Below are 20,747 nucleotides of genomic sequence, written 5' to 3' on the forward strand. Positions count from 1 at the left end.
ACATTCACCCGGCAAGTGAGAGATCCGGGTTTCGAGTCCCGGCGGAGCAAGTACTTTTTGCGATTCAATGTTTATTGAAATAAATTATATATATATATATAAAATTATTAAGAATCTTGTGTATATTTTTGTTTTAATCAAATTTAAATGTCTTCAACAAACTTCTAGATTTTGATAATAAGGATAAATCTTTATTGCAACGTGAAAAAAAAATTGTTTTGTGGCTTAAAAAAGGGGCGAAGTGGTTAAATGCGGTATCTCACAAGGAACATTAGAGAAAAAAATTATGTGATAAAAAGTAAGGTCGTGGTAGGTAACTGAATATATGACCTTACAACAATGTGGAGGTGGTCACATGACTCCAAGGCCATCAGCTTAGTAGAGAGGCTTTTGTTGACTTTCTCCCAGAAGCTCCAGAGTCAGTGCAACAAGAGGTGAGTTGTGCGTACAGGTACTGTACTATTGTTGTCTTTTCTATTACATTTCATATCATTTAATTACTGTTGGATATAATGTTTGTTTAAATTAACATTTAGAAGTTATTTGAAATTATTATAAATTTTATAGTATTAATTGTTATTTTTTAAACCATTTGTTTACATTATTATTTAATTTTAAATTTTGTGATATTTTTTAAAATTCAATTGCTTTATTATTGGTAATTTAATATTCTATTGTGGTAGTACTGAATATAGCTATTTTTTTAATATTCTTTATGTCAATGGTATTTGCCATGGTATTTAAATAAATTTCAAATGATTTTACATTGTTGAAAATGACATGATTAAATATTCAACAAATTTAATTAATTGCCTACAAATGATATTATGTTTTTATAGCAAAATATTTTTCAAGATAATAATTGTAATTTTAAATTAACGTGTTTGCTTCTGATATTATTATTATTCAGACATATATTAAATATACAGGGAAATTAATGTATTTTGATTCAGGTATTTTCTAAAAACTGATGAAAAATGAAAATAATTCATGAATGATTAGTTATGAGTTTAAAAAATAAGTTGTACATACTGTCAATTTATTCAAACATCATAGAATCGGTTTAATTTTTTTGCTTTTTGGCATCATGAAAATCTAGATTTTTTTCAAGTGTTAATCATTATAGTCTCTAAAATATCAATAACGCTTATTTAAATTATATACTTGTATTTCAGTAAAGTATAATTTTGCACAATAGCCTTTAAACTTTACACCATAAATATCCAATAAATCATACTAGAAACCTACATATTATTATTATTATATATATATTATATATATACACACACACACACACGCATACACATGTATATAACAAACACTGATCTCAATAAATTAGTTACAAAAAAATGACAAATAAATATTCTAGATTTTTATACACAGAGTGTAAGTCTTCAGAAAAGTTTTTATTAATAGCCTTTAATTTGTGAGAGTTTTTAATTTGGTACGGTTTATATTCTCTGGAATGTATGTTGAGGGGCTTGTAACAATGCAGTACAATAACTTTTCACTCCAAGTGTATACAGGCTTATGCAATATAATGCATGTAAACATGATAACTGGTACAGTTTCAAGTGGAATAAAACCATACTCAGCATAGAACTAGGTTTGTTAGTCACATTCAATGAATGGTTTCAAGATGGTTGCTAGAAATTGTACAAAAGTTTTTTTTTAGATAAAACTAAGGATAACTTGTACGTTTTAAAAATTTTAAGCAATAAATAACATTATTTGTCCATATTTTTTAATATCCTTTAGGTTTCAAGATTGTGACTATATGAAGTTATGAGGAAATATACAGTAACATAGCAGCAATATAGGTGAATGTAATAACTACCTATACCTTAATATCTAATGAACTTGGACTAAACTTTATACAAAAATAGTGTTTACGTTTGCCTTTGATAAGTTTGATAACAAGTCACATTAAAGAAACGTTTAAAGATAGCATCCATTCACATTTCATGCAATGGTTTTATCTCAAGAACTACGAAACAGACCAAAGCTAAAACATTTTTAGAAACTTTAATCAATTTAAAAGAAATTTTACTGCCTCAAATTCTTAAATGCTTTGAGTTTTCAAAATGGCGGTTGATCAAAGTTATTAAAGTGAATAATTATTTCTTATGTAAGTTATTCTAGTCTTTGTTAGAAAATGAATGATTTTTAATTAATAATTAATTAGAGAAATATTTTACAGAAAACTACAAAATGATTTATAACTCTCAGGTAATCTACATCAACTTTTGTTTTTTTTTTATATCACATAGGTTTCAAGTTAGCGACTTAATTAAGTTTTGAGAAGTTTACAACCATAACTAGTAGCAGCATGGAAATCAATGTCCTATTAATTTCTAATGGGCTCTAATCAAACAGTATAAAAATAGTGTCTAAACATACCTTAGAGTTTACTGTACAGACTTATTCAATAAAATATTTCAAGATGACTACCATATAAACTAAACTGCGAAACTTTAAACTTTGCTTTTTCACATCATAAACCAAACAAGGGACAATGCTTTTCAGAAACGTTAAGTATAAACATTAGGCTGTTCTAGGTTCTTTAGTAATACATAATAATATAGCGATAATAAGTCTAATCATGATTGATACTATAATTTCTAACTGATTTCAGATTGATTTCTATTCTTGTTGCGTTGTTGACAATGTCCTGAAGGCTATCCATTAACATGACAGTAGTTTAATTTTGTATAACATTATATTTGTAATACAATTGTATCCTATTTGTCTTGAAGGCTATTAGTTCAATTAAAATTTTCATTATGACAGTTATTTATGACTCTAAGATCATGTGAAAAATCCTGGGAAACTATAATTAATAACTGTTATTTTATTACTACCTACACAATTCTTATTTGTACAGTACTGTCTAAAGTAGTATATTTAATTTAATATTATTATCAATTACTGTGGTGAAAAAATTTCCTTGTTAATTTACAGGATAAACTATTAATATAAATTATGTAAAGTTTTGAGCTACATTTGTATAATTTAACCTTCATGATTCCATATATAGCAAAAATAAAACTTAAATAACTTAACTAATGTTCCAAGGTTTATAATTCTTTATATCCTCATAAAGATTTTAATCTTTAAAGGTTTTCAGGTTTCCAGTATATCAACCTTTTTAAAAAAATAATAAAACAAACAAAATGGCGGCTAATAATAATGCTAAAAATTAACTTCCAAAACTATAATGATAACTGGTTACACTAGTATGATAAGATAACAGCCACTCATGGAATTTTCCATTCTTCTGAAACTACTTGAAAAGTTATTTTTAAACATTGCCTGTACTCATTTAATTTTATCTTCATAAGAATTATCTCCATGATGTTAAACTTTTAAAGTATTTAATACTTTAGTACCTTATTTTTAATTGGTAAATTGTGGGAGATGTCTCATTTTAAAGATACAATTAATACACGTCTAACCTCATTAAAATTTTAAAAATATTAGTATTGGCAATTCAATTTTTAAAATCTCAAATATTTTTTCTATTTTATCATTTTAATATTCAATAAGTTTGCTCTTTACAAGAAAATTAAACATCATAGAAAAACTGTAAACTGTTGGGTTACAACTCAAGATTTTTTACTATAAGCTGGCTCTTGGTATTATCTGTTCTCTCCTAAAGTTATAATGAATCACTAAGTTTTAAATTTAGAAAGATCCATATTAAGGAATTATTGAAATAAAAAAAAAAAACAGTTAAATTCGTTTTGAGGGTGTTACGATTTCTTATATACTTCTGTATTGTTTATTTTTTGTCTTCAATAAATAATATATCATTTTCTTTTAATAAATAGGTCCATAATAGGATTTTTGTATCCTAAATAAAAGAAACTTTTTCATCACAAGTGTGAAAGTGTTGTAACATGTTATACCATTCAGCAAAACTAGGTCTTGATTCTAGGTTATCATGTGCTGTTGGAAAACATCTGAACAATATCATCTGTTTAGATACAGAAAATAGCATATCTGTGTCGTAAAAAGAAAACATTTCTCTCTAACACACCAGTATTTTGTGTGATCACACGCAGAGCTCCTCGGTTTGTGATTACTCCATACCTACCTGTACTTGGTGAGATAGAAATTGAAACATGATAATAATGACCTTATAATCTTACAAATAGTAAAAGTAGTTCTTAAAATACCACACAACTCATGTGCTATGCACCAGACATTGAACTTTTATGTTCCAAACTATCAGTGTTCTGCAAAAACTAGGTTGAAACACTTGGGTTACTTTGTTTATTATATTTCAATATAAAATTAAAAGAAATCTTTCTAAAAAGATAATGTAGTTTATACTGTAGGTGGATAATTGGGTGTTGGAATTGATAAAAATCAGTTATAACAAACACACAGATTCTTACACAAATAGATATAATAAACATTTACCAAACTTACCTCTAAAAGCCATTGTTTAGTTCATATATTGTTACAATACTTTCTCCCATACGATGACAATACTTTTATAAGAGGAGAGTACAAATTATAGAAATTGGCCACAGCAAACATGATTCTTACAAAAACACATAGAGTAAATAGTTGCCAAACAAATCACAGTTATTATGGGTGAGGTCTGAGAACAAAATTTCCCCTGAAATAAAAAGTTCAATTCGTTTACTATTTTGATACATTCTGTCATACAATTTATAAATAAAAAGCAAAAATTTTGCCATACTTCATTGAAACCTCAAATTCGTTAAATTGTGTATTGGAATAAATATGTTTAGATTCCTATATTTTTCCAAGGAACTGTGGTAAATGTTTTTATTGCATTTTCTAGTTAACAAACTAATAATTAATAACTCCTATGAATTATCATTATTGCAGGGAGAAAGTTTTATAAAGTAGGGCACTATTATCAGAGTACTGTGATATTGATTTAATTAATTTTTAATATTTGTAAATGTATGAAATTTTAAAATGTTATATAATAAATTTAAAATCACAAAACCCTGTAATATAATTAATTTTGTTGAATGTTTATACAGCTTCTGGCACACCATGGCCAACCAACCACAAAAATTCCCTCCTGACTTTATCTTTGGGGTAGGAAGTTCATCATATCAGGTGGAAGGTGGAGCAAAATTAGATGGTAAGTTGTATAATTTTACTTTAAAAGCAAATCACTAATAATCAAAGTAATTATTACATTTTGAATCTTAAACCATTTGGCAGAGAGATACTTGCACTATAAATTAGTCTTTTACGAACTGGACATATAATTAATTATGTTTAAACCTTCACTTATTAAAACAATGAGTAACAGAATCATCACATCATTTTAATGTTGTGTATTGTAAAAAACATTTTTTAACATCAAATTAGGATAGTCAGAGCTAAAAATAAAGTGTTGCATATAATCTTTACCAACAAATAGATTTTGTATTCAAAGTATTTTTCCTCTTTCAAATTGTTGTAGAAACTTCACCTGCAGCTGAACACCAAACATAATAAATTCCTTTTTTTAATCTTTTCAATTAGTATGCTACATTTATATTTTGAATGGCACTATTTTTGGTGCATTTAAGTGGATTAGAGTACTTTATAATCCTGACTTCGTCTTCAATAAAGTCATGTTTCATTTCATTTCACTCTTGTCCTTTTTACCAAAATTTAGTTTTATAATATCAAAGCTTTTCAATGATGAGGAGCTATGGTTACATTTAATTGTAACCTGCCACTGTTGATCGTCTCTCTGAATTGATGAAGATGATCACATTGGCATCTTATTTTGGTGTGCATGGTTTTATTGGTTGAGCATCAGCGAAGCCTCAAGTGTCTGGGTAATTTCATTTGTCAATCTGTTCTTACAATATCTTGAAAACAAACAGACCTATACATTTGAAATTTTGCAAGAAGCTTTATTTCTATATCAGAAACTCTTGAGTTTGATAACAGTGCATGTCACTCAATGGAATTTAGCTAAGTGTTAGTGAATATTTTTATGTTGGTTGGAGTAACCATGATAGGACGGAGAAAATAGTAGAATAAATAAATTTGTAGACAAACTGAGTAAAATAATATGACATTTTAACGTGTGACATATTAAAACATGTAGTTTATTTACCCTAACAAATACAACACTATCTTTTGGTGACTTGATATCTAGAGTTTTATTGTTTATACACTGTTATGAAACTAACTTAAATAACAAACATGTGAATTCATCATGTGGCAAGATGTCTCGAGAAAGATGTTATCTGTAGACATTGCATTTTGCTTGAAACATCATTCCTTCATAGGCAAGAATGAGTTCTATGATGGTGCATGTCCAACTACGGAATTTTGATGCTACCACTCAGTTGGCTGATACAGTAAAATTTTACTTTTGTCTGCTGAGAGATGTAAATTGTTTTTGAATGATTATCTGCTATCTGTCTGCAAAATATCTTGAGAATTAAATGAGCAAATTATTTTAATTGAATTGTTGCATGATGCAACCTCTATGAAAAAGTCAGGTACCATGACATGTGGTCTGGCCATCTACTCTTATACGTGGTTAAATGATAATGGTTTTTATTTAAAATTAAATCAAATTATTAAATTAGTTCTCATTGACACTGACTCTTCCTTGAACATTGATAAAAAAAAATTTGCCACCAAAATTCAGGAATTATATATATAAGTTTTTAGAATATATATTGGGCCCAGTTAAAATTGAATGATATAAAGGTAAATGTACAAGAAAAATATTCCTCAGTTTTTTGACAAATAATGGAGTTAAATAGCGAGGATAGCCAGGTAGGGAATATTAATGGGGTGCTTGAATCTGACTAAGAAATAACTTTTTTTTTTAAAAAAGAATCTGTTTATAACAATGAGAGGTCTATAAAAAAAAAAAAAGATTAGTAAGAAAAGGAAAAACATTAGAAGACAAAGTTATAATGTGGGAGAATGGATGAACACAAAAAGTATATTAAATCATTTTTTGTTTTATTAATGTTTACTAGCACATACCTTTTTGATTCTGTATATTTGTTTTTGTTACAGAGCTCCGATGATTTCAGTAACACTTGAAACTATTCTATATATAATGTGGGAAACTACCCCAGAGGGAGTCGAAAGTTCATAGCTTTCTCAGTTGAAAAGTATTATGTGGTGTTAATACAATAGGTTTCCTATGATATTTTTTTAAAAAATGGACCAATCCAATTATATATCTTGCAAAACAGATACCCATTTTTCTGTGTTCGTGATTTATTAATTTTGAATTAAGAGGACAGAAGGTTTAAGAAAATTGCTTATTATATTCTTATTTATTTTTAAGTTTGGTCACTTCTTGTTGATGTGAAAATTTAATTATAATTTCCAACGCACAAAAACTGGATGTTTTGCTATTTGCCCAAGAAAGAAAACAATATAAACAATAGATCTATATATAATTTTGTTTGTAATGAGGTTGGATTCAAAAACAGTTTGCGCGTTTTTCTAAATTTAGTTATGGATATGATAGATTATTTTTGAAAATTAAAAAAACTTATAAAAACGGAACACAATCAAATCTATATATATAAATGCGGAATGTTTGTTTTGTATGTTCCGTTTTTATAACTCTGGGAAACCAATGCATGAAACCATCGGAAATTTTTTTGTACAGTGATTTCTACACGTTTCCTGAGAAAAGTAAGGTAAGAGAGTAACATAACATAACTTTACTAGAAGTAAATGTGGTTCCAATTTTTAAATAGTTTAATTTAATTAATTTTTTAATTATAAATCGTATGTTGTGTGTTTGATGTTTAGGAGTGTTTTATATTGGATATCCGGACAGCTGCGCTTTACGGAAACATAATACAAAGTGAACTGTCACTTAACAGCTGTAATATTATTCAGCTGGAAGTTCATCAATAAGAGGGCAGAAGAAACATTTGTTTACATTTTAAAATTTTAGAAAATTTTTTTTTGTTATTGTTTAAAGTGACTTCTTGATCAGTTTTAGTGTAATGTTAATGCAGGTTTGCATAGAAAGGGACTCACTGCTTTAATTTTTAAATTCAGAATTGCCCCAATGATCAATAAAACTATTTAAACTAAGCAATAATGGAAAAAAAATACTATTTTAAACGTATTATGAAAAACAACCTCATTTGTAAAAAATTCCGTGAATGTTTGGCACATGAGGGTAATCGAAAATTTGGTTACATGGCAGGGTATAAATGAAAAAAAAAAAGGAAAAAAGAAAAAAAAAAAGGAAAAAAAAAGAGCCGGAAAAGAAAAAGAAAAAGAAAAAGAAAAAGAAAGAAGAAGAAAGGAAGGAGAAAAGAAGAAGGAAGGAAGAGAATAGAGAGAAGAAAAAAAGAAGAAAGAAAAAAAAACAAAAAAGAAAAAGGAAGACACTTTAATGAAGTCGAAAAAACGGAAATTGGGTTTCTTTGATACATTTTTCTTGAAAATTACATCCCTTTGTGTTTGAGATAGTTACCTATCAGTTAAAAATATCAAATTTCTACGGGAGGGCCAAAACTTTTGGTGCGTTGCAAAAAACGCCTGTTTTCTTTTTTGTTGTTAGTACCATATAAAACGTTTGTTTTGAAACTTTTCCTGATCTTTCGCCCTTGACCGTGGATGAAAAAACTAAAGTATAACGTGTTCTCACAACCGTCAACCAAGCCCAACAGCGAATGAAAGCGGTGGCCCGCGGTTGGTTCAGGCTAGTTAATACTTATATATCACAGTTTTCATCCATTATAATGAATGGGGATACATGATACAGTTGTTAAAAGTTACATGTTCTTGGCTTCCCAAATATCATTCCATTTGTTCATCTCATTGTTCACAATATCATACTATTATTTCCTCACTCCAAGGTTAGAATTTAGAATTATATCTGTATCTATATACTTAATCATTAGTATATACTATTCATTCTATATACCTCAATTCAGTATTAATACTTCATAAGTTTAGATAAATGGATGCAGGATGTCTAAAGGAACCCAAATTCAATCCCTTATATGTACACATTCTCAATTTAGTTCATTTAATTAAAATCCAGGAATTAAATTAATACGTCCACTTTAGGTTATTTTTTTTTTTGTTTTTGGTTTGTTTTCTGTCTTTTTTTTTCTTTTTTTTTGTTGTTTTTTATTTTTGTTTCTGTTTTTCTTTTTCTTTTTTTTTGTTGGTGTTCTCTTGTTTTCTTTTTTTTTTTTTTTTTGTGTCTGTTTTGTTTCTTTTTTTTCTGTTTCTTTTCTTTTTTTCTTTTTTTTTTTAGGTCGTCTGGTTGTTTGTTTTTTTTTTTTTTCTTGGTTCTTTTGTTTGTTTTTTGTTTTTTTTTTTTTTTTTTTTTTCTTTTTTCTGGGGTTTTTTTGTTGTTTTTTTTTTTTTCTACCTTGTTGCCATGATGTAGAAAATAAGAATTTTTTTTCCTGTTGTTAAAAAATATTTGTTTAAACTAATTAAAAACATATGATCGGGTTTTTTTTGGTCATAATACAATGTTAGTAGATAGATCAATTAACAGGCTCTCTCAATTCATAATTACACATCTAGGAGACACAAAGATGGTGATTTTTATAACTGTTCTAGAATCAGAGGGGAAGAAATAGTTAAGAGGAAATTTTTGAAAAGAAGAATAAGCCTTATATTTCACCCACAGGGACCTTAAGAAGAATATCCATCTATATTTCACAGGTTCAATCGGTTTGGATTTGAAATAGTTTGTGTAGTGTGAAAGGTTTAAAAATTGAAAAGTAAAAAAAAAAAAAAAAAAACAAAAACAAGGCAACTTCTGCATTTATAATATTATTAGGATTTGCTCCACATGATAATTAAAAATTTAAAAATGTAGCCAACTCTACAGAATCATATCTTATTAATAAAATACTACATGAACAAAATATGCTTTGTCATTTTTTATTACTATAGTAAAATAAGAAACATGTAGGAATGGATTTTCTCAGAAGATAAGAACAAGGCCATTGAAGATTACAAGCTCATATCATAGTAATTGCAGGGCATTGCATGGTGATTCAAAATCATCCTGACGTCTGTAACTTGTTCCAAAATTAGTGACGTGTCTTACCTATAGTTGTTCATGGTCATTACTTTAATAATTGGATGAGTACTGCCTATAATGACTTCACTAGCTACTGGCTAACAACTTCACTGACCCTAGTAACTACTCAACAAGGGGATCAATTTTGTGTAATCAACTCCAATCTCATTCCTGTAGCTTTTAGGTTTAATTTATATCTCGATATTATCTTCAAACTGCCTATTGTTCTTGCTGAAGGTGCTATTATTGCTTGCTGAATATGGGAAACAGTAAGTTCTATAATTACATAGTTTATTTTCCCAAAAAACTTACTAAAATTTTGTAAGAGAAATATTAATCTCTTTTTAGTAATTTACATTAATTAAATATTGTTTTTAAAATGTTAAAGTTAATTTCATGAATTAAAAAAGTGGGATTGGTGTGACTAAACTGAATAAAACTTTTTATAATTAAAATAGTTCCGTGCCTTAAAACTATTCTCAACATAGTAAGTAATATGTCAATACAGTATTTCTTAAAATATTTTATCATCCTTAATCCATAAGAATAGTGTTTGTTGAGCAAAAGGAGATTGAGGAATCATACAATCTTTGAATCCCTGATGTTAACAAACAATAATTTAATAGCAAAACATGCTCAATTTTGAATGACATTGTTAAGTTATTAATGATTACGAGATACATTACATTTGTTAGAAAATGTGTAACAATTTCCCCTAAATGGTTTATAACAAATTCAGAGTAGATAATTCAATACATCATGTTATGAAACTATACAAGTGTTTTAGCAAAATATATACAATTAATTTAAACACTTGCTGTAGACTTGGAAGCCATTAGATAAATTTTATTAAATGCAAGTTTTTGATGATGTATCACCTTGAAGACAGGCCTTGTAAAGTAGGTCACACCAACAACCCTGTGAGTAGGCACATATTTACAGCTGATCTCATGGACAAGGTCTCGTCATTACTTTTATATGTTCTAGTTTGTACAAAGGTCAATACAGTACTGCTTATAATAAGACTATATATATATATATATATATATATATATATATATATATATATATAGTCATATTATTAGCAAGACTAAACTTACATATCAAATGCAATAAACTAAGAATAACAATTGGATTAATAATAATCACAAGACAGTACAGTTATGTTGTATGACATCGTTAACATAAGCACAGTGCAAATCTTGAATAACAGATGTTTTTCATTAGAGATGTTCTTCATTATGGTACAAGAAATTTCAAGGAACATTTCTAAACATGATTAGTCTTATGCAGATAGACAATGGTAAGTCTCCTTAGGGCTCTAGGCTTAAAAAATTACCTGCCCATAACAGCTTTTTTGGAAACATTTTCTACCACAAGAAACCCAAACAATATATATTCGTAATTCTTATAAAAGATTTTCTTATTGACTTTGAGTTCATTAAAAAATAGATTGTTTTTTATATAATGTAACAATTAGAAAATTAGTAGTGCGTAGCAAAGTAAACAATATGACTTAGTCCTTTGTTTGTGTAACACAATAATGTCTGTACACATGAACTTTTCTAGCTTTCTTTGACAAAAATCCCCTAATAACATCGTAAAAATTTATGTCAGATAGCATTTGTGTATTTGCATTGAAACTAGTGATTATAATTTGATTTAATTTTCTAGTTTGTGGCCTTTTTGGGCCTGAGGCCTTTAAGTGCAGAGGCTAGTGGACCTATTTGTGAATCTACTACTGCAGACAGAAATAATTTAAGGGACACAAACTGGCCTCTATTCGGCACTCTTACACATTCGGAATATATATTTCACCTGGTAAATTTAGCCAGTAGCTGATATATGCTGTTTTCAGTTTATACTACTTTCTTGTTTAAGTTAAGTATTACAATTTATACTATTTTAATTTTATGACACTGGCAAAATTTTGTCACTAAAAAAATACAATTGGGTGGTCTTATAAAATGCAAATTTTGAGAGAATTATATTTATATAAAGTGTTGATTAGAGAGCATTTTTTGTATCTTTGCCAACTACAAAGTCATGTTGTATATATATCAGAAGTTCTATTATCTCCACAGTATCAATGTGTTTTGTTTTCCTCAACCACATTAGGTCTCTGCGGGTGAAATCACAGGCGGCTATTGATGAAAGTAATTTTATTTCACCTTGAAAAAATTATCATGAATTGCAATTATTTGATAACATTATCAATATATGATAAGAATAACATGAAAATGGTGTATCTGGCCTAGTCAAATTATCTTTACTTTTTATTTTTAGATATTGGTATAATAATCAACTGATAAAATTTATTTATAAAAATAGGTGTACTGTTCTTCAAAACTTATCCTTTTTACTAACAAGATTTTATGAAACACACTCTCCTTGTTGGGAAAAAATCCGACTTTTATAACATCTATATATATATTTCTTAGTTTTAATTGTTGAAAAAATCATAAAGAACACACTTAGTTGGCCAAAGGCTCTTATATAATTTCAAAACCTAATACGAGTGTATTTATTAGTCTCAACAATAACAAGTAAATAGTGGGAACTGTCTCTTAGTCTAAAAGTTAATCTGCGAGTACTGTTTGGTGATGTTAATAGAGACTACATGACATGTTTTCTTGAAATAATATCATCACATATACGAGGGTTATTAGAAAAATAAGGTTCCCATAAATTTTTAAAATAGACAGCTCTATATTTCTACTTAGTGTTATACATCAACTTAAAACTTATAAGTTAAGCTATTTTTCCACATAATCACCGTTTCTGTCTAAACACTTTTGTAGACGATGCTCCAACTTTTCTATCCCCATGTTGTAGGATTCTGCCGCCAATCCTTTGAAAAATCGAGTAACCTCTTCCTTGACTTCATCATCGGTACTGAAGCGTTGGCCACCCAAGTGTTCCTTTAATTTTGGGAATAAGTGATAATCACTTGGGGCTAGGTCTGGGCTGTAGGGGGGATGGGGCACAATAGTCCAGCCAAAATTTGTCAGCAGTTCTTGAGTTTGACGTCAGACATGAGGTTGAGCATTGTCATGGAGAAGCCTCACACCACTGGACAATCTTTTCTCCGGCGGTTCTGGATCTTGCGTCTTAGTTTTCTTAATGTGTCGCAATATCTGTCAGAGTTTACTGTTGTTCCATGAGGCAAAAAGTCGATCAAAAGCAGGCCCTTCCTGTCCCAAAAGACGGTTGTCATGACTTGAACTGAAGGCCGTCCACTTCGGTTTTCATCATGAATTTCCATGCAGCCTTCACTGAATTCTCTACACCGTTTCCGAACGTGTTGAACAGGTATGCAGTTTTTCCCCATAAACTTCGATTAACTGACGATGAATTTCAATAGGTGAAATCTGTTTTGCATTTAAAAAACGTATCACAGCACGAATTTTGCATCTGGCGGTAACAACGATAGGGAGCTCCATCTTCGAAGGCAGCTAGGCTGTCACTGTTGGAAGTAGCGAGGCGCGAGTGGTATGGATAGAGAGAGGGATCGCTGAAGAGTAAGACAGTGTTGCCAGATTCCTCCAAACATATCGCATTCTGTCTCGGCGGCATAGGGAACCTTATTTTTTTTAATACCCATCGTAGTAGTTGATATAATTTTATTTATATATCATTCTTGGAGTAATGTATAAAAATAGTTAAACCTTGAGTGGAATGATTGCTGTACTAAGAAAGCTATGCTATACTAATTGTACTTTTTTTGTTCTCTTACGACAAGAAGCTTGGAAAATTGCACCTAGTCATTTAAGGACCTTTGCACTGCTTACAGAGTGACATGATATTCTTTGTGGGTAACATTGGGGGTAGGGGCCACCTCCTGTAGAGATCCATGAGGAAGAATCTAGGGCATTTATCTCAAGTCATGTCCCCTTGGAAGAAGGGGAAGCCAGCTCTGGACCAGCCTTTCCATGCATGCATGCGGTGGCATACCCTTATGTCTAAGCTAGTAAGAACCTTTGACACTTAAGAAACAATCCCCACCAACTCCAAAAGTCATCTCCTGCAGTAGACTAGACATATCGAATTGCCCTTGCACCCAAAAATCTCGATATTTTCAGTTAGTGATGTGCGGCTCCTGAACATCCATAAGGTTGCCCAGATTAAGTAACCTGTCAGTTTTTGCCCAGTGTGGGTTCAACTGGAAGGTATAAACCAGCCAGAAGTGAAACCTCCTAGGTACCAGATTATACTTACTGGGCACATTACATGTGTGAGATCTGAGAACCACATTATGTTAAATAAAGCAGGCAAAACAATAAACACAAAGTAAACAATTATAGTCCAGGAGCCAAAAGCCAATTTGTGTTTTATAAGAACACAACTCGTTTTTGTTCAAATAAATGTAGAAATATTTCATAAGAATGAAATTGGTTTTCACCTGCGATAGTTTTGGTGGAGGTTGAAATTGATAGTTATCAAACGCGTAAGAGATGTGATAATTTTTCCTCAAATCATATTTTTCTTTGCTTCATACACATGAAACCAATCATTAGACATGTAAATAAATGTTAAATCCTCATTAACTAATCATATACAAAGGCTTAAAGTAGTAACTTTCAGTCTCTATCTAATTGTCTGGCAGTATTATTTCCAAAGATATTATTTGTAATTTACCAATATGTAAAAGTTTTGTTTCGTATTTTTCGAACATTGTATTTCTTTAACAACTAACATTTAAAAAAATTTATAAACCAGTCCCTCCTTATAAAATCAATTGATGTGTTTGGCTTCAACTATATTCCTCCTGTTTAGTTGCATGTGGTTTTAACACTTTCTCCTTTTGTTATTCATAAGAAATACTTGTACTAAAACTACAAAAGTATTAAGAAGTTTAGAGGTTCAATTGTTATGGACTGGATATTTATTACAAAATAAAAATAAATAGTCCAAACAATAGAGAGATGACAATAGAAGGAGTAGATTGTGGGGGGGGGGGGGGGGTTTGTGAGAGGCTGAAATGAGGTCTTTCACCTGTTAAGTTCTATCTCCTCATTCCTGATTTTTTTAAACAGCGATTAAGATAAGTGTCAATATTAGGAACAGTATTGCAGTTCAGTTAATACAATTTTCCATTGTATTGTAATTATTTTAAAGTTATTGTAATGGGTGTTTCAGACATGAAACATTACTTTTACTACTTTATTTGTTGTTTCAGGAAAAGGCGAGAGTACAATTGACAGATTTGTGCACACCAGACCTGAACACATCATAGATAGATCAAATGGAGATGTGTCATGCAATACTTATAAGTTGTTCAAGGAGGACACTAAGCTATTAGTAGACTTGGGAGTGAGTAGACCACTCAAAACATTCTTATTGCTATTTAAAATCAATTACATTTTATCCCTGAAATATATTTTTTTAATTTGGTTATATTATTTATGTAAAAAGACTGTACTAACATTGATTAGTTTCTACTAACTTGAATGTAAAATAATAATGTTATAATTTTTATTAAAACTAATGAGGTACAATGCACTAGTTAAATAATTCTTGGAATTTCAGAATCAGTTGTCAAAGGTTTTAAAATAGTTAATACCTCCTAATCTATAGTTCAGTTTATATAGCGGTCCTTCATAGGAGTTCCTTCAGATTACAACTTATACCCCATAATGAAACATCGGTACCCAAAAAAACATTTTGTTCAAACAAGGATGAAATTGGGTAAATTAGTGCTTATTTTTGTCTAGTGAAAAATCTAGACTGCAAAGGCAGTTGTGTATATCTGTCATATATTCTTTGCTCATTTATAGGTATGGAATAGTAGGTAATGTGTTGATTATATCCTTACAATAACAATAAATCTGTAGTGTACAGGACAGTGATCTCTGGATAGCAAATGCTTAATAGATTGTATCCAAACCAGCTTTCCCATTGGTTTTGTTACTTTTTACATAAAGTGGATTTACAAGAGATAGGGAGGTCACTCATTCTGAAGCTCCAGGGTTCACATCATGAAGGACTGGCATCTGGCAAGCAACTAGAGAAAAGAGGTTAATGAAAGTCAGTTTGATAGATGTACTTCAAGAGTGAGTGGAGTGCAGAATGGGTTGGATGACCCAGTTCCTGACCACTAATGTAACTTTTCAAGGTAGGCAAGTTCATAAATTCGGATTACTCTTATAGAGATTTTCAGAATAATGATGCTAAAAACAACTTGCTCAACAGTATGTGGGAAGAAGAAATGACAGATCTCAAATCAGCCAATAGGTATGTATTATAGCCAATACTCAGTTGTCCAGAAATAAAATCAGATTAGTAGGCCCATGTCAACAGTTCTTAATATCCTAGAGTGAGGATAAGCATTAACACCAGTCTCACCATAATAGTGTTGTCCAGTCCTACGGAATAAATAGCTGTGGGAATCCTTTGAGGTCTTAGAAGGCACATTTTTGAAGTAATATGGAAATTGGTCTTCAGAGGAAGGGATGCATGGGTGGTTTTTCTTAGTAGATGAAAGTTCTATTCACCAGAATCTAACTCTCTTTTTTTCAAAAAATCAATTCTGCTTTTGTAAGGGTTTGTCCACTATGAACGCAGTTGAGCTTTTAGTCTCAGTAGTGATAGATGGTTTTGAATACTCCTCTAACATATTTGCCAGCTCGCGTGCTTCGACAAAGGCTTTTGACTGCGCTCCGCATGACATCCTCCTTACCAAATTACAACATTATGGCCTAAATGGTGTTGAGCTAAACTTCTTTTGGACTTACCTGAATGATCGCACTCAGAGGGTCTACTTCAAATGCAGACTCTCTGAATTAGCTTTAGTTGAAGGTGGTGTACTGCATGGATCGATTCTGGACTCATTCTTATGTTTACTTTTTATAAATGATTTGCCTAACAATGTGGATTGCGGTTCAATAAATTTCGCAGATTACTCCACATCTTATTGTACAAAGGTACCGCAATATAGGTACTTTGTTTGCAGAGAGGACTCATGTCCTTCACAAAGTCAACCATTGTTTTTCTTCTAATGGTCTGTTACTAAATAATAATAAATCTCAAAATATTTCTCTTTGTAAATGTTTTACGTTAACGAAGTATAATTTAAATTTGAAGTCCTGTGTAAAACTGTTGTTTGTTTAATAAAATACCTCTTACCAGTCATAACATTAGTCTTATTAAATTTAAATCAGTGATGTATAAATGGCTGTTAACTAAACCTTTTTATAGAATAGAATAATATATGGTACTTTCTGTGATAGAAGGTTTTAATTCTAACCCTATTGAAGCCTACCTAAATGTTCAACTGTTTTATCTATCTGTTATTGTATTATTTATTTATTTATTATTGAATCTTTTATCAATTTATTCCCTGACAAATCAGTTATTAATTTACTTTCTGTTGAATCTGTTATTACATGTTTTTATTGCTGATTGTCCATGCTTAGTTAAACGTAAGCTACTATTGTTTCATCTCGGCCAGACAAGTTTGTAACTTGAGTTAACATTTTATTGTTAGCTAATATTTTATTGAAGCTTCAGTGACAATTTCAATGCATTTTTGTGCTGTTATGATGACTAATAAAGATTCTTGATTCTTGCTTATATGTAGCGTCTGGTTCAAAAATCATTAGCGTCTGCAGATTCATTAATCAATGTTGCATATCCTTCTTGAAACGCCATAGTGATCACAAGTAGATTATTCATTTTATTTCATCTAGTTTTTTCATGCTTTTTGTTGTGAATTTAATCATACATATTATTATGTTCCTCTTATTCACTTCTCTCTGCAGCTGCTGAACTGGGTAATTTTTCTTATCGCAACATTTATTTTCATTCTCAGAATAACATTCTTTTTCAGTAAAATATTTATTGCAGTGTTCAATATTTTCAAGCACATAACTTCTTTTTTAAATATCCATAATTAAATCATATTTGAGCTAATTTAATAATATCATAATGGATGCCACATCACTTTAACATGTTGACTGCTACAGGCGCTCTAATGTGTCCTGGACGATTAAGAGCACTAAGTACTGAGTACAGAGCCGCAGTGAAAGAGTTCAACCAATGTCAAACATATCATCAAACAATAGGCAAACTAGATAGTGTGAAAGCATTAGTGTGAAATGTTACTAAAAAGTACCTAATAACTTTAATAAATAAACAATCACTTCAATTATTAACTATTAATTCAATAACTGTAAATTAAATTAAATTAGATAAATGCATTTATTTCCAAATGTATTAACTCAATTTCATTATTTACATGTACTTATAATCCATTTCAAATATATTTTGTTGAATAAAATGACTTGTCAGATGGAGCATTTTAGATCTTTTATTATGTCAACATGCTGCACCATGCTGGGTTAATTAATTTAACTGTATTTTATTATTTTATTTCTTCTTTTAATAATAATATTGAATAATAAGTAAAACATCCTTTTTTCTGTTTTTAGGTGGATTTTTACAGGTTTTCAATCAGTTGGAGTCGTATTTTACCAAATGGCGATGTATCAAACATAAATGAAGCTGGAATTAATTATTACAATGATCTCATTGATAATCTATTAGAAAACAACATTCAACCCATGGTAATATACAGTAATGAATTAATTTATCATTAATTGTATTTATATTATGTATAATAGTTTCATTTAAGTAGTAATTATTGTAATAATTAGTTTTATGTTATTAATAAATATCAGGCACTAGTCACTGCAAATACGTTTTGTATAAGAAAGTTAGAAACGCTAGCTCAAGAATTAATTAGGTGTAATTAATTATAAAGGTTGTTTACAAAGTGGTTTTAGAGGGCCATGAGAACCCTACAGGTAAAAATACCTAAGAAAACCCACTGAATATATAGATGGTAGTTTTTTGTAGGCAGTAGAGACAATACCAAAAAGGGAAAACAATCTGCTGAGTAGAAGAGACTAATTTGTTAGAGGACTTTTATAATCTAGACATGTCTTATCAGAGATTTGAATGATTCCACTGACTTTTTTTGACACATAGTCACACTTACTTGGTTTGTATCATGTTCTTTTATTTCTTACTGAATGTGAATGTTAGAACTATCAAAGAGTTTCAACTACTAAGATTGACCTTGATATTCATAGGCGTAAAACACATCTATATGTGAGGTGACTGCAGAGAATCATACTGTGTTGGTTCTAAATTGATTTAGATCAGAGAGTTGTAAGGATTGGAATAGTGAAGGAAGAAAAAGTTGCTACATAGAAAAATATTCAATTTCTTAATCAGCATCTTGATGATTATTCTTATGTGATCAAGAATTACCCCATGTCTTGAATGCTCACTATCCAGAACTTGTTGAGATAGCATCCAAGGTTTGGCTACAATGTTTTTTTTGGCTCTTGCTCTGGCTGGCAAAGTTTAAAAGACCAAGGTAATACATCTCCACATTCGTCTTTGTAGAAGATGGGTTTATTTCACAAATGTCTGTTTCTGGGAAGTTATGTTAACTTAAAAAAGAAAGTGGAGACAGTATACTGCAGTGTACTTATGGGAAATGTGATGGGCTAGAGTACTTCACTGGCGGTTTTGAACTAGGAAGAGTACAATGTCACAGCCTAAACTGCAACAATGGACTGCTTCCTTGGAATCCTGTCAGGATAGTGTTCACTTCGCTTACATGTAAATCAGCTGTCTCCTAACAAAAATAAACACGATGGTAGTTTTCAGATAGCCAGTGTTGAGCCGCTTACAAGACATAGCATTGCCACCAAATTCATTATGGTAGCATAAAATGTCATGATGCTGCATTCCATAGCGTGGCTGTGGTTTATCTGATGCTGTTTGTCTGACTGATGCTTGTTCACTAGTATGATGCTGGTTAGATTATCTGATGCTGCTTGATTTATCTGATGATGCAGGTTGGGCTGTGGTGCATAAACAATGTCTACACTATGTAAACTTGTCAGACTTCTTCTTTGGAATACAGAAGAACATAATAGATTACAAACATTAAGGAATGTATTTGTTATAAGTATAAGGTTAAACAGCCAATTTATTACTAATTTTCACAAAGGTTAATTATAAAGAATACAAGAAATTCACAAATAAATAAATAAATATTGTTTGCTGTTTTGTAAAACAAACTCAGTCAGTCTCTTTTGTTTAACTTTGGTACAGTGCTTGTGAGAATTGTGGTTACATAGATGTTTCAAGTTTATCGTATTCACTGTCGAAGTGTTGTGCTAACTCTAAAAATTAATCATCAGCAAGTCTAGCTGTACTGTGGTATCAGAATAAGTAATGATATCTTCATTATCAGATTCATTTCCACTGTTATTATTGAAGAACAAGTTGCTGATACTACTTCTACATCAGTCATCACACAATGCTATTGTCAGTCTGAAGCCAGTCATTTAATCTTCTAAATTTACAATTATCAACATTTCATTGGCCTTCTGTAACATCGTTTATTTCTTACCATATCTTACACATTGTTCTGAACATCAAACAAGTGTTAATAGAAAAAGATTACACTGAAAAATTTAACAAATATAGTTTATTCATAAAAATATTGGACTTAAATTGATTTGGATAGTTAAGAGATCCGTATAAATGAGGTCCAGATAAACGAGGTTGTATTGTAGTTACAGTCCTGCTCCGCACCACAACAAGTGTTGTTTACATTATCCTTTCATTCTGACCAGTGAATGTCAACCATAAAAGTAAACCCCGACCAGGTTTTTAAAGGAATATTATGCAATAA

The 20,747-nt window shown here is 30.2% G+C and overlaps 1 protein-coding gene across 3 annotated transcripts in view; it reads left to right on the forward strand.

The window, feature by feature from the left end:
• The first annotated feature begins 311 nt into the window (after window positions 1–311).
• Window positions 312–20,747, forward strand: part of LOC124357321 (myrosinase 1-like) — a 33,391-nt gene continuing 12,955 nt past the window's right edge. The window contains exons 1-4 of one of the 3 annotated variants that reach the window (XM_046809003.1): window positions 312–434; window positions 5,025–5,128; window positions 15,213–15,346; window positions 18,463–18,597. In XM_046809003.1, the coding sequence (XP_046664959.1) occupies window positions 340–434; window positions 5,025–5,128; window positions 15,213–15,346; window positions 18,463–18,597 (468 nt within the window). In that variant the 5' untranslated portion in view covers window positions 312–339. Of the gene's footprint in view, window positions 452–4,020; window positions 4,106–5,024; window positions 5,129–15,212; window positions 15,347–18,462; window positions 18,598–20,747 lie in introns of those variants that run through there. The other 2 variants (XM_046809005.1, XM_046809004.1) reach the window with 2 other exon arrangements.

This window comes from Homalodisca vitripennis, chromosome 3 (genome assembly GCF_021130785.1).
Source record: "Homalodisca vitripennis isolate AUS2020 chromosome 3, UT_GWSS_2.1, whole genome shotgun sequence".
In the NCBI taxonomy this organism is placed as follows: Eukaryota; Metazoa; Arthropoda; class Insecta; order Hemiptera; family Cicadellidae; genus Homalodisca; species Homalodisca vitripennis.